This window comes from Ahaetulla prasina, chromosome 14 (genome assembly GCF_028640845.1).
Source record: "Ahaetulla prasina isolate Xishuangbanna chromosome 14, ASM2864084v1, whole genome shotgun sequence".
Lineage (NCBI taxonomy): Eukaryota > Metazoa > Chordata > Lepidosauria > Squamata > Colubridae > Ahaetulla > Ahaetulla prasina.
The window spans coordinates 3,147,216-3,161,618 of NC_080552.1; the positions used below are offsets into that span (position 1 = coordinate 3,147,216).

Genomic DNA, 14,403 nt, shown 5'->3' on the forward strand with positions numbered 1-14,403 from the left:
CGCTCCGCCCTGTTTACTCAATCAATCAATCAACCACAATAAAGCTGGAAGCGACTGTGGAGGTCTCCTATTCCAGCCCCCTGCACAAGCAGGAGACTATACACTATTTCTGACAGATGGCAGTCCAGTCTCTTCTTGAAAGCAACTTCTGTTCCATGGGTTGATTGTTCTCACTGTCAGAAAATTTCTTATTTCCAGGGCAAATCTCTCCTTGATCAGTTTCCATCCATTGTTCCTTGTCTGACCTTCAGGTGCCTTGGAAAATAGCTTGACCCCCTTCCTCTCTGTGGCAGCCCTTCAAATATTGGAAGGATGCTATCCTGTCTCCCCTGGTCCTTCTCTTCATTAGACTAGCTGTGCTAGCTAGACTAGTTCCTGCAACTGTTCTTCCTATGTTTTAGCCTCCAGTCCCCTAATCATCCTGGTTGCTCTTCTCTTCACTCTTTCCGGAGTCTCAACATCTTTTTTATAGTCTGGTGACCAAAACTGGATGCAGCATTCTAGGTGTGGTTTTACTAAAGCTTTATAGAGTGGTATTGGTATCTCACATGATCTTGATTGTACCGCTCTGTTAGAATAGAATTTAGAATAGAATTTTTATTGGCCAAGTGTAATTGGACACACAAGGAATTTGTCTTGGTGCATATGCTCTCAGTATACATAAAAGAAAAGATACCTTCATCAAGGTACAACATTTACAACACAATTGATGGTCAATATATCAATATTAATGTAATTAATTACAATATTACTGTTAATGCAACTTGACTATTGTAGCATCCCCATGGTCACATGAATAAAATTCAAACACTTGGCAACTGTCTCATATTTATGATGGTTGCAGTGTCCCGAAGTCACGTCATCTCCTTTTGCGACCTTCTGACAAGCAAAGTCATTGAGGAAACCAGATTTGCTCAACAAACATGTTACTATTTAACTGCAGTGATTCACTTAACAAATGTGGCAAGAAAAGTCATAAAATGGGGCAAAACTCACTTAACAAATTTCTCACTTAACAATATAAATTTTGGGCTCAATTGTGATCGTAAGTTGAGGGTTACCTGTAATGTGAGAAAATGTTGTATTTGGGTACAGGTAACAATATTCTTTAAGGCAGGGGTCTCCGACCTTGGCAACTTTAAGCCTGGAGGACTTCAACTCCCAGAATTCCCCAGCCAGCTTTGCTGGCTGGGGGATTCTGGGAGTTGAAGTCCTCCAGGCTTAAAGTTGCCAAGGTCGGAGACCCCTGCTTTAAGGGTCCAATCTGGATCAGACACCAGGACCATATTTTTAAACTCTTCTGTTGTCAAATAAATGGCAGGGTGGGGAGAAAGTGTTTTCCTTCCAGGCCAATAGACTCTGGTTTCTCTTCCCATGTTTCCTGGTTGATTTAGTATCATTGTTTGGGGGGGACGGACTGTCTTATATCAGTTGGAATACTGAAGAAACCACCTGTTATGGTTTTGGAAAGTGGGGTGGGATGGGAATACTTTGTGAGAAGTTTTGGAAACTGCGGATTGTTCCGTTTTGCAACAAATCCATTCTTGCCTACTTAGAATTAGAATTAAACCAGGGCTTTGAGTGGCAGAAGCTGCCATTCTGCCTTCTTCCCTCTGAACAGGAGGCACCTGGTGGCGTCACTAAGAGTCTGCCTATAATTGGGGAACCTTCGAGGGCTCTCAGGTTGGGCTTAAGAGCAAGAATGTGGCCGGAGTCACTTCTACCTTTAACGTCCTCAAACCTTCAATGATGGCCTGTGAGACTCCCATTCCCACACTTATTTTGGGGGAAATAAAAATAGAAGCCACACAAACCATAACATGCCATTTGCAACTGAATATTGTAGCTTTGTCCTCAGGAAGCTGGAGGCATAGGGCTGAAGGCTGACCGCAGGGTCTCTCTTTAGGGAAACCATTTTCAGTACCTTGGAGAGCAGCCTCCCTTCGGGTTGCCCACACACCAGAAATTCTGATCTTTAGTGCAGTGTTTCTCAACCTTGGAAGGTGGACTTCAACTCCCAGAATTCCCCAGCCAGCCATGGATGGCTGGGGAATTCTGGAAGTTGAAGTCCACCCCCTTAAAGTTGCCAAGGATGAGAAACACTGGCTTAGAGGAAAAGTTGGTGGAGACAACTCTTTGTCTGCTGACCTTCCCTTCATAAGATCATAAGTTCTGGAAGGTCCTTTCAGGAATCCCTGTTTGAGACAATCCGCTCCGCCCTGTTTACTCAATCAATCAATCAACCACAATAAAGCTGGAAGCGACTGTGGAGGTCTCCTATTCCAGCCCCCTGCTCAAGCATGAGACCCTATACCATTTCAGACAGATGGTTGTCCAATCTCTTCTTAAAAATCTCCAGTGATGAAGCACCCACAATTTCTGAAGGCAAGCTATTCCACTAGTTAAGTGTTCTCACTGTTAGGAAGTTTCTCCTTAGTTCTATGTTGGTTCGCTCCTTGATTAGTTTCCAACCATTGCTTCTTGTCTTGCCTTTTGGTGCTTTGGAGCAGGGGTCTCCAACCTTGGTCCCTTTAAGACTTGTGGACTTCAACTCCCAGAGTCCCTCAGCCAGCTGGCTGAGGAACTCTGGGAGTTGAAGTCCACAAGTCTTAAAGGGACCAAGGTTGGAGACCCCTGCTTTGGAGAATAGTTTGAGCCCCCTCTTCTTTGTGGCATCCCCTCAAATACTGGAATCCTGCTATCATGTCACTCCTTCTTTTCTCCAGACTGGCCATACCAGTATATATGGTATGATATATCATACCTATAGCCATGCCACTATGTATGTATGGTACGACATACCATTATATCAGGAGAGCGCCCCTCTGCATCTACCAAACATGAATTTTGGCTGTAGTCGCCATAGAGTCTTAGCTCAGGTGGAGACTTTTGTAGAATGTGTAGATCTACTCAGAATAACTGGGATATTGCTGGGCTATCATTTTACCACTCTGTCCCATTCTGAAGGGCAAATTCTCCTGGTTGCTTCAGGTGAATTTCTCCCTTTTCCACACAGGATTGTTTTTATTGCACTGACTGGATACTTGCTAATTGAACGAGTTGATGGACTGAGACATTGGGCCAAGCTGAACAAATTATGCAGCAATTAGATAAGCAAGTCAGAAATGCATTAATTAAAGTGCACTACTCTGGGAAGAGGCTGTCCTAAGAAAATGTGTTTTCCATGATATATATTTGTGCACATTTATTTTAAAGTATTTGTTTGTGGAGCACAGGACTAATCTTTCTATCCCAAATTTCTAGAATAGACTGACCCCAAATTCTCCCTTTGACTGCACTGGTAATGCTGACTTCAAGGACATTTGTCCCTGGAACTCTGTTCTGTCACCTCCATATAACTCAGAGATCTGTCAGAAAGGGAGAGGATCTGCATGGTTTGTGAGCGGTAATGGTGTACTACAGAAGCATAAACTTGTCCTTGTCTGATGCAAGTGAAAGTTAGAGCTAGTTTAGTGTAGTCATTAAAGGCTTTAAGATAGAAACTCCTAAGTTGCATTAACAGAGGGATAGACTCAAGATCATGTGAAATGTTAATACCACTTTATAAAATATTGCCACAAATATTTGGTTGCCATGATATAAAAATTATGCTGAGTCTCTGGAAAGAGTGCAGAGAAGGGTGGCCAAAATGATTAGGGGAATGGAGGCTAAAACATATGAAGAATGGTTGCAGGAACTGGGTATGTCTAGTCTAGTGAAAGGAAGGACTGGGGTGATACGATAGCATCTTCCAATATTTGAGGGGCTGCTACAAAGAAGAGGGAGTTTTCCATGTGGTGGAACAATGAAAACAACAGTGAGAACAATCAACCAGTGGAACAGAAGTTGCCTCCAGAAAGTTGTGGGTGCTCCATCACTCGAGGCTTTCAAGAAGAGACTGGACAGCCACTTGTCTGGAATGGTATAGGATCTCCTGCTTGAGCTGGGGGTTGGACTAGAAGACCTTGAAGGTCCCTTCCAACTCTGTTATTCTGTTGTTCTGCTATAGACATGAAGCCCTAGGAAGAAGGCAAAGGCAAATTACTTCCAAAAATGTTGTGAAGAACACTTGTCAGGAAAGTTGCTATTGCAAACAGGACTTGGGCAGCATATACATTTTGATGATGATGCCGTAATGCAGCCTGGGAGAACCAAATGATAATGAGTTGAAAGAGAAATACTATCTGGTCTATGACTGTAATAAAGTTTTGATTTGGTCTGAAAGAGAAATAAATGGGAGAATAGTCCCATTTATTGGAAAAATATGAATTAGGCAGATTTGGGGGAAATTCTTTGAAAACAACAGGCAACTGAATGCTGGCCGTCTCTAGGCATTCATGAAGACAGCAAGGCTTGCTCGCCAGATGGAGTCATTTTGTGAGGCTCTTTCTCTCATCCTGCCCTCCTTCCTCAACTGGATGCCCATCCCTCGGTTTGGATTGCAACTCCCAGGATTCACAACAAGCAGCTAAACCAAACCAAAACCATCAACCAAGGTTACCTAGCTTAAACATTTAAGCTGTGAAAGGTGCTCCTGAAACCCAGAAAGAAGGACGTGGGTAAATTTATTATTGGGATTAAATCAGGCCATGATGTTAGGAAGACTTAATCAAAGGTTGGGGAAGAAGCAGCCTAATGTTTGGGATCCCTCTGCACTGATCCAGAAAACAAATATAAACCTAACTGTTCTGTCCCCCCTCGCCTCCGTCCGAGTGATGGCTTAATTAGCTGGCACTATCAGCTCTGGCAGCAAAATAGCGAGCATCTGCCAAGTGACTCTGTTATCTCCCTTGATGCCGATGAGTCACCCAGGAACAAACAGTACTTCAGCTCTTAGTTAAGCAGTTGATTTGCCTGCTACAAAGAGGCACAGCAGCTCTTGCTGCCTTTATATCCTGTGGGGTGTGGCTCCATGACTCAGCACTTCCTAGGCCTGCCCCACCCCTGCTTCTGTTGTTCCCGCCTCTCCTGCCTACGAAACCTAGGGTCCAGCCAGGCCTGATTGCCGTCAGCTGGGTCTGGAGGCGTGGCCTGGGGAGGGGGGGAAGAATCAGGGGATGGAGGCCTCGTTATCTCCTCCACCTGGCCTGCTTCTGGCTCCTGGAGCTGAGCCAGGGAAGCCGGTGCTCCAGAGATAAGTCCTGACGGCCCTTCCCCCTCACTTTCCAAGTCACTTTCTGGCAGGAGGCCCAGCTCGGGGGGCGCAGACACAACACTAACTGGGATTCTGAGCTTTCTAAAAGGGAACTCCCCTGGCCCCAGTGCAGCTCTGAATGCACACCTTCAGACAGAACCCACCCACCTCCCACACACACAGGCCAGGTGGAGCAATTGGTTAAACAATGAATAGTTAATCCTGAAGGCTCATCACCGAGAAAGGGAGAAGAGGCAAATGTTGTGAGTACAGTAGAGATACGATAATCTGGTTTGAGTCCTCCATGGACCCATCTTGCATGGGGCAGATGGCAAAAGAACCAGGAGGGCCTTGAGGTGCCATTGCTCACCCCTCTAGTCTACACCAAAGGATGAAACTACACCTTACTCTTCCTTCTTTGCTCATAGTACTGAATCAGGGTTAAGCACATTTTGCTCCCCAAATGGTGCATTTCAGTGTTTGTGAATGTTTATGTTGGCTTCAGAAATATGTTCTCTTTCTGCAACAAATCTGAATGCCTGACCCCTTGCAAAGGGACGGTAATGAAGAGGCACTCAATTAGAACCACTTTAATTGAGTTGCTCTGAAATTCACTTTGATTTTTTCAGCATATTTCTTGTCCCACTTTTTAAAATTTATCATGTATGGCCCTTAACCAAGATAAGTATCTCTGCTAATATGCAGTTTGAGCAAAGAATTTACATAATTCCAACAATTAGTCAAGCTGTTGAACAATGTTCAGGTTGTAGGTCCATAAGTCAATTTTTGTCATTGCAATCAATTCTTACGCGTTGCATTAAGAAAAACTGCCGTATTTGTGCGATGTACATTTCACTTCTTCCAGTGTAGCCCTCTTGAACTCCACAGCACATTGCAGAATAAAAATGAATACAATGCAATAGTAAAATTAGAATTCTACCTCAAGTCCAATCTGACGTCTGGTGATTGCCTGGTCATGTCTTCTTGCGTACTCTACTGAAGTGGCTTGCCTTTGCTGCCTTCTTCCATTTGTATAAATAAATACTGTAAATAGAATTCTTTATTGGCCAAGTGTGGTTGGACACCCAAGGACATCTCCAGTGCTTAAGCTCTCAGTATACATACAAACAACAAAGTGATAGGTAATATATCATAGATCATCGTTACAATCATTAATCATAATATCCAACAAGCGATGAATCATAGATACCAATAGGAAAAGATAGTAGGAAAGATGAGAAGATCAGAAGATCAGAATGATAGTAGTAGTACAGTCCTACTACATGGCTAAATATCTTCAGACTTAAGACAGAGCTATGAGAATTAGGTGTTCAGCAGAGGGGTGGCATGGAGGTAAAAACTGTCTTTGTGTCTAATCGTTTTGACATGTGATGCTCTATAGTGGCATCCCAAGGGGAGAAGTTCAAATAAATTATGTCCAGGATGTGAGGGTTCTGTAGACATTTTCTCAGCCCTCTTTCTGGTTCATGCAGTATGCTGGTATCCTCAAAGGAAGGAAGGCTGGTTGCCATTGTTTTTTCTGCAGTTCTAACTATCCGTTGAAGTCAGATTCCTGTTTGGTTGCTGTGCCAAACCAGACAGTTATTGGGGTACATTTCTTCTGTTTCCTTGTTTTACTTCCATGCTAGTCTACAACTCTTTGCGGCAACCTAACAGTCATATGGCGGAGGCATAAGTAAAGAGGTACACATGATGCCTTCTGTTAAGAATTAATTTAATTATTTTTTCTCAAGCGATAGAATTATAAAATGTAGAACGGGAGTGGATTCTTTTTAGGCTGTCAAATCCACCCCATCTCTCCCTCTGGGAATCCTAATTAAACCATCCAGAACAGATTGTTGTCCACCCTCTGTTTAAATGTATCTAGTGACAGGAAGCCCACCACCTCTCTGAATAATTGGTTCCATTGCTGAACTGCTGTCATAGTCAGAATTTTGCTCTTAAAATTCAAACAAAATCTGTCTTCTGGTAACTTAAATCCATCTGTTCTGCTGGGTTTCTTAAATGCAATATATAATAGTTCAACTATACATCAGCCAGCTATTTCAATACCCTAGAATACTATTCATCAGTCCCTGGAGTTTAAACTCATTCAAAGTAAACAGATTTTCCTTAACCACGTTCCTGTAACTCTCAGGCTTCAATCTTCTTTTTTCATCCTGCTCTTCACAATTTCCTAGTGGAATTGTGTTGGGGAAGATTAAACCAAAATGAAATGATAGAGACAAAAGAAATACCACAGACAAAAAGAAGCATATGTATCTTTGAATTGTAAGACAGCAATCATATGGAAAAACTCAAGTTACATAAAAATCAATTTCCATATCAATTGTTGATTACAAAATTTTTGCTACACTAATAGCAGAAGGTTCAAAGAATTATATTCGAGGTAATACAGATAGCTTAAGCGGGTTATACCAAGGAGATTTATAATAAAAAGAATAGGAATGATCTACAAGAAGCGAAAAAAGCAGCAATATTTCTTTTAGATCAGAAAAAGCCTTTGACAATTTGGAATGGTCATTCCTATTTGCAGTATTGAATAAGCAAAATGCAGAAGAATTAAAACTTGAGTTAAGTGCATTTATAAGCAGCAGAGGGCAAAGATCATGACTAATAGAATACTTTCTACAGATTTTTCAGTAAGCAAAGCTACGGGACAAGGATGTCCATTTTCTCCTTCACTATTTGCAATCCTTTAGTCTTATTAGCCAATAAGGTTCTAAAAGATAAGCAAATATCATGTATTAAGATTCAAGGAGAGGAATATAAATTAAAATGCTATGCAGACAATGTAGTACTAACTATTATGCAGCTGCAAAGGGTGATAAGACAGCTGATGAAAACAATTAAAGGTTTTGGTGAATTCTCAGGATATAAAATTGCGCACAAAACCCAAAGATAATAATGAGACATTTATCCCAAGAAGGAGAAAGCTTTGTGCAGAAAAAGTCAGGTTGCCAGAAAACAAAGCATTCAGTGAAGTATTTGGGACTGTATTTGTCAGGCAGTAACAAAGATACATTTCAAAATAATTGCACAAAATTATATAGAGAAATGTATTAAAAAGGTTTTAAAAGGTGGAAAATTTTAAAAATTCTCCTGATTAGAATCAGTTGTGACTATTAAAATGAATATATAGTCTTTGTGGATTCCTGGCGATTCCCTGGAGAAATCCCTGCATTTTCTTGGCAAGATCTGGGAAGTGATTTGCTGTTGGCTCTTTCCTAGGATTTCAAAGGAATGACTGTTGAGGCCAACCTAGCCACCTTGTTTCCCATGAGCTCATGGTCTCCTACCGTGTTTCCCCAAAAATAAGACCCTGCCTTATATTTTTTTGAACCCTGAAATAAGTGCTTGGCCTTATTGCTATGTGCTCAAAAGCCCGATTGGGCTTATTATCAGGGGATGCCTTATTTTGGGGGAAACAAGGTAGTTTCTAGCCTGTTTCCTGAAGATACTTTTCAAAATTTCAAATGGTGCTAATTTCAGCCCCCAAAGTCTTTCAAAATTGGCAACCAAAAATTAATGCATTTATTTTGTTCAAAAAAGCCTCTACAGTTAAACAAAACAATGTTCCAAGCTTCAAAAGACAGAGGAATCTCTTCCATTCTGGATTTTAAATTAAATTCCCAAGCAAGTTGTCTGTCATGGACAATTGAATGGATGTAATTCGTGAACAACAGAACGCCAACATTAGAAGGTGTCAGACTACTTCTGTGATGGCGAACCTGTGGCACGTGTGCCGGAAGTGCACACATCTCTCTGGGCATGCGAGCTGTCCCCCATTGCTCTTCCGGATTCCAGTGTGCTGGCCAGCTGGTCTTCATGCACGTGGGAGCACCAGAAACCAGAAGAGAAGCTGCCCGGTGTGCATGTCGGGAAGGTGATCTTCAAGTTCCCGGTACGCACATGTGCACCGGCCACCTGGTCTTCCGGTTTCTGGTGCACATGCACACGCAAAGACCAGGTGGCCGATTCGCATGTGCACACTGGAAATCTGAAGATCATCTTCCCAGTGTGTGCATGCCAGAAGCTGGAAGAGCGGCGGGCGACGGCTTGTCAGTAAAGATGCAAACTTCATTGTTGTTACAATGAAGGATTTTCTGAGTTCCTAAAACACATTCTTGACAAAATCAGTTGAGAAATGAATACTGGCTGCCCTTCATCTTCAGTGAAAACTGGTGCACAGACGGTGTTCAACTGATGTGCTATCTCATTATCCTCTTTCAGATTTTCTTCAAGTCTTTTGTTCTCTGGGGATTGGCTATTTGCATTTTCCCATGTCTTTTAAAATTTATTTACATAAGTTGTGTAGGTCCGTAATCCTTTTTGCAACTGTTCTTGCCTTCTATTATGCAAATGTGTCTGCTCTGCTCTCATTTGGACAACAATCTCCCTTTCTGAAGGAAGGCGTCCTGAAAATAGTGTCGCTGCCATTTCTCATTAAGGCTGCCAGTAGCCTCTTGAATCTGCTTGTGTCTTTCCCAATGCAATCTGTGCATCGTGCTTGGGCTTTTATTACTTGTGGCATTGGAGGGGATTTTCAAAGCTACCCAGTCAAGGCAGGGATCCGAATGAAGTCATCCCAAATAGATGGGGTCCAGCTTCTGCTGATAGACCTCCATCAGTTGTTTGGGCTTTGTGGTTTCAATAAAACTCTAATATTTTGGACAGATTTGATTTGGGCCTTTCCGTTTTTCCTAATCTCCGATGATTGCCTGTATTTGCTAAAAGTCATTAAAGGGCTAATCTTTCAATTAGCATATTTGGCTATGTAACCATTGCACTACACTGCAATGTAGTATGCATTAAATGCATACATCTTTCTGCCAGCTGCTGATATTGAAAAAGTGGCATCCATCCATCCATCTGTGGACTGTTCTTTCAGGGGCAGGCATCGTTCTGGGGTACAGTATTCGTGTTTCCCATTTCCTTTGGGCTCCTTCGAAAATCTTTCATTTTACACTTTTGGGCATAAATAGATCCGTGTATCTTAATATTCATGGAATAGATAATTGTCCATTTGTTAACTGAAATAGCCCAGAGACTCTTTGCAAGAAATTTCTTAGATAAGAATAATTTTGTGATGGGCGTCTCTTTTATTCCAAGATGATTCTAGTTCCTTGCCTCATCACGTTTTAATTACAGCAGAGTTGCTCCTCATTTCTATTGACATTTTGATAGCCCAATAATGGGTATCTTCATGGCATCGTTGAGTCTAATGGCAGCCTCCCTCCCCCCTCTTCCTGACATCTCTGGATACGAGGTGTTCCTTACTACAGATGCCTGAATGCCCTTGACTGTTCACCCAGAAAGTGACTGGACTCAGTCCTGCCTCCTTGGCCCATGTCTGAGATGTTTATTAATGGTGGGGATGTTATTAATTTGCATTTCATTATATAAGTAGCACTTAAGGGATGGTTGAGCAGCTTCAGCAGCTGTTTCTCAATGAGAACATTGTGTCTTTTGAGAACAGGCTTGGACCAAGATGACAAGCAGAGTTTCCTTGTCTCTCTCACTGCTTCCCGACATCCTAAATGGAATGGATGCTGCACAGATAATGTGGCCAGATTAAGTCAGAAACACCAGTGGGAAGATTTTTTTCCCCTTCTCCTTGTGAAGGGATTTTTTTTTATTGGACCAGAGACCTCTGGGTGACTCAGAGGAGCAGTTAAAGACAATTCCATTTTAAAAGATTCTGAGTTAAAAATAAAGACTGAAAAGAAATGAATATATAAAGATCTGCCAGCACATGGAGTGCGGGATAATTGGAGAGTGGATTACCATGGTACTGAATACACACAAACACAGCACAGAAAATAATGACTCTCCAGGCTGTGGGTATTTATTTTTTCTGCAAATAAGCCACGTTGTATGTCATTTTTCTGGAGGACTTAAATGCGCTTCACCTTTGGCAGGACTTGTCACCACGAATTGAGCCCATTGAGTTTTCCTACATGTAAATACATGAGAGAATGAATATTGTTGCCCCTTTCACCATTTAAGGTCCTTTTTTCCTTTCTGTTTTAGTACGGGATGCTAAAAATCTTGTTCCGATGGATCCCAACGGCTTGTCAGACCCATATGTGAAACTCAAACTCATACCTGACCCAAAAAGCGAGAGCAAACAGAAGACTAAAACCATCAAGTGTTCTTTGAACCCTGAGTGGAACGAGACCTTCAAATTGTGAGTATTGCTAGATACAACATTTGAAGATTAGGTGTTGGGTGATTTCTGGGGCATCAAGAGCTGTGGTGGTGCAGTGGTTAGAATGCAGTACAGTATCGCAGGCTAATTTTGCCAACTGCCAAGAGTTCAATCCTGACCAGCTCAAGGGTGACCCAGCCTTCCATCCTTCCGAGGTGGGTAAAATGAGGACCCAGATGGTTGGGGGCAAGAGGCTGACTCTGTAAACCGCTCAGAGAGAGCTGTAAAGAACTATTAAGCAGTATATAAGTGCTATTGCTATTGTTATCCATATCTTAAAACAGGAGGTCAAGAAAGGGGTCAATATTGTTGGACAATCTCATGTCATCCCTTCCTCCAGATCCTCCACTATGTAGGTAACTAGAAAAGGACTATAACTCAGACAGAACCCAGGCAGAAAATCCCATATTCACATGCCAGGTGAAGGAAAAGACCCTTCCCCAATTGCAGATCTTAGACAGCTTTCACTCCAAAACCACTGGAGGTTTTTAAGAAGAGATCAGACAACCGTTTGTCTGAAATGGTATAGGGCCATGATGGTGAACCTATGGCATGTGTGCCACAGGTGGCATGCAGTGCCGTCTCTGTGGGCACACGAACCGTCGCCCCAGTTCAGCTCTTCCGCGCATGCCTCCTGCTGGCCAGCTGGTTGTCGGGTCTCTGATGCACATGTGTGGAGGCCGGGATGCATACAGGGGGGCTGCATGCACATGAGGAGGGTGTGGGGCATGCGGAGGGCGGGGCCACATGTGCATTGCATTTTGGGCACTCGGTTCGGAAATAGGGTCACTGGTATAGGGTTTCCTACTTGAGCAGAGGGTTGGACTAGAAGACCTCCGAAATCCCTTCCAAGTCTGTTATTCTGTTATTCACAGCATAGACAAGAGCAACCTAGATGGAACTATGGTGTTCCATAAAAGGAGGAGGCTGCCAAGAAGTTCTGCTCCCTGCCTTAATTTCCTGGGTAATCTTTTCAGATTTCTCCCTCAGCGTGTTGCCTGCTGCAGCATAGCATTAAGGGGGTGGAACCCATTCCCAAATCCCTCTCTGTGCCAATGCTGCCTCTCTGCAGGAGGCACGGTGCTGGCAAGGAAGGGAGCCGTGCTGAGCTTTAAGCTGTCAGGGTGCCCGACGAGAGAAATCTACTGCCACGCATGAAAGTAAAGCTAGATTTCACATGTCCTTCCATCATTCCATTCTCCATCTTCTTCCTGGTTTTCGTTGCCAATGTTTCTGGGATTTTCAGGGGTCTCCATTTCACATCCATCCCTGTTTAATTTATTATAGTTTGCAGGCTCGGATGCCTCAAGGCAGAATTTTAACTACCTGCAATTTCCTAGAATTAACGAAGAGGAAAAAAACGTTGCATTTTAAGAAAGGAGAATGGAGAAGTGGGATTTCCCCCCCTCCCTTTCCTCCACCAGTCAGGGTAACTCAGAAAAATATACTATAACATTGTGGCATCCAAAACTGACATTTTTGAACATTTTCATTTGTGTGACCAGGGGTCTCCAAACTTGGCAGCTTTATGACTTGTGGACTTCAACTCCCAGATTTCCTCAGCCAGCAAAGCTAGCTTGGGGATTCTGGGAGTTGAAGTCCACAAGTCTGACAGCTCTGCTGGCTGAGGAATTCTGGGAGTTAAAGTCCACAAGTCTTAAAGTTGCCAAGTTTGGTGATCCCTAGTTTAGAAAGCATTAAGGGCGTAAGCTACTCTTGAAGATCGCCACTTCTCAACGATGGGTGATGACGGTTGAAATGCATGGAAGCTTGCTGAAAGCAGCCCCTTCCCCCAGAAAGTTAATCTTAATATCTATTCTCTCCCCTCTCCCCCTATTTTTTCTAGCCAGTTGAAAGAGTCCGACAAGGGCAGGCGACTGTCGGTGGAGATCTGGGACTGGGATCTGACCAGCAGAAATGACTTTATGGGATCTCTGTCCTTTGGCATTTCAGAGCTGCAGAAAGCCGGAGTGGATGGCTGGTATGGTGCCTTTGTCTCTTGGGCCCTTGGTGGCTCTCCGGGGGTGGAGAAAAAAAATGGGGAAAGCTGCACGGGGGTGTTTGGAGCTCTTTGGGGAACCCCACTGGAGTTGGGTAGCCAATAAACAAAATACATCCGTGAAATATGTTAGAAATCGCCACCATTAGGGTAGAAAAATCTAGTCTACTTATACTGCACATCTTGTAGGAACTCTTTCTGACCTAAGGATGAATTTGGGCTATTCTGCTTCTATCCTGACACGCATCACCAAGTGATGTCCCCTGGACATGGCTAGAATTGCAAGCCTAAACTCTAAATGCCACCAAGTCTGTCATGAAGATCTGCCCTCTCCCCCAATATACCCTGGCCTGTGTTTTCTGGAAGAACCTAGAAGGGTCCATTTCTAACCCTCAAGGACAGAGTGGGAGACTGTGGCCCATCAATGGCAGTGAATCTATCTTAAAGTCGGTCTGGTCAAGGTCAAGAGTTCCAGCAGATGTGGCTCAGCAACTGCTTCTTCAACGCCCCAACAACAGGTGGGTCGGTGGTAGCCGCAGAGGTCAGGATCTTCCTGCTAAGATTCCTTCCCTCTCCGAGGGACTAGTTGATCACAAACCAGGGCTGATCGTTTTTACCACCATTTTGGCCCGAATGGGATAACTTGCCCCGGTCGTCTCGCCCCTGGCCAACTTGCAACTCATAAATCTTAACTCACTTGCATGGGAAGGGAAAGGGGCAGATTTGGAGATGGGAGAGGGGGGCTGGGGAGAGAAAAAGCAGGAGCCCTGGTACTTGCCCCGTCAGCCCATTTTTTTCTGCATTTGGCTGCTTGTGGCAGAGTGGGAGCAAACAGGCCGATCCCAGGAATCCCCCAAGGAATCCTGCATTGATCAGCTGGGAAAATGTAAATGGACCAATTAAGATTTTATTCTGGCTGAATAAATAGTCCCGGAAAAATCTGCAACCCCTTTTAAAATGACGCCTCCGAAAAGCCCCGAGCTCTCCGCTCCCCCTGTGCATTTGGTGAGGCTGGAGGCACAGGACTGGTACCAGGGT

General features: G+C 43.5%; 1 protein-coding gene across 1 annotated transcript in view; it reads left to right on the forward strand.

Moving 5' to 3' along the window:
* The window catches only part of PRKCB (protein kinase C beta), a 272,893-nt gene that overhangs the window by 152,602 nt on the left and 105,888 nt on the right, over nt 1-14,403 (forward strand). Inside the window, exons 6-7 of the mRNA XM_058157171.1 lie at nt 11,189-11,345; nt 13,213-13,347. Coding sequence (XP_058013154.1) covers nt 11,189-11,345; nt 13,213-13,347 — 292 coding nt within the window. The remainder of the gene's footprint in view (nt 1-11,188; nt 11,346-13,212; nt 13,348-14,403) is intronic.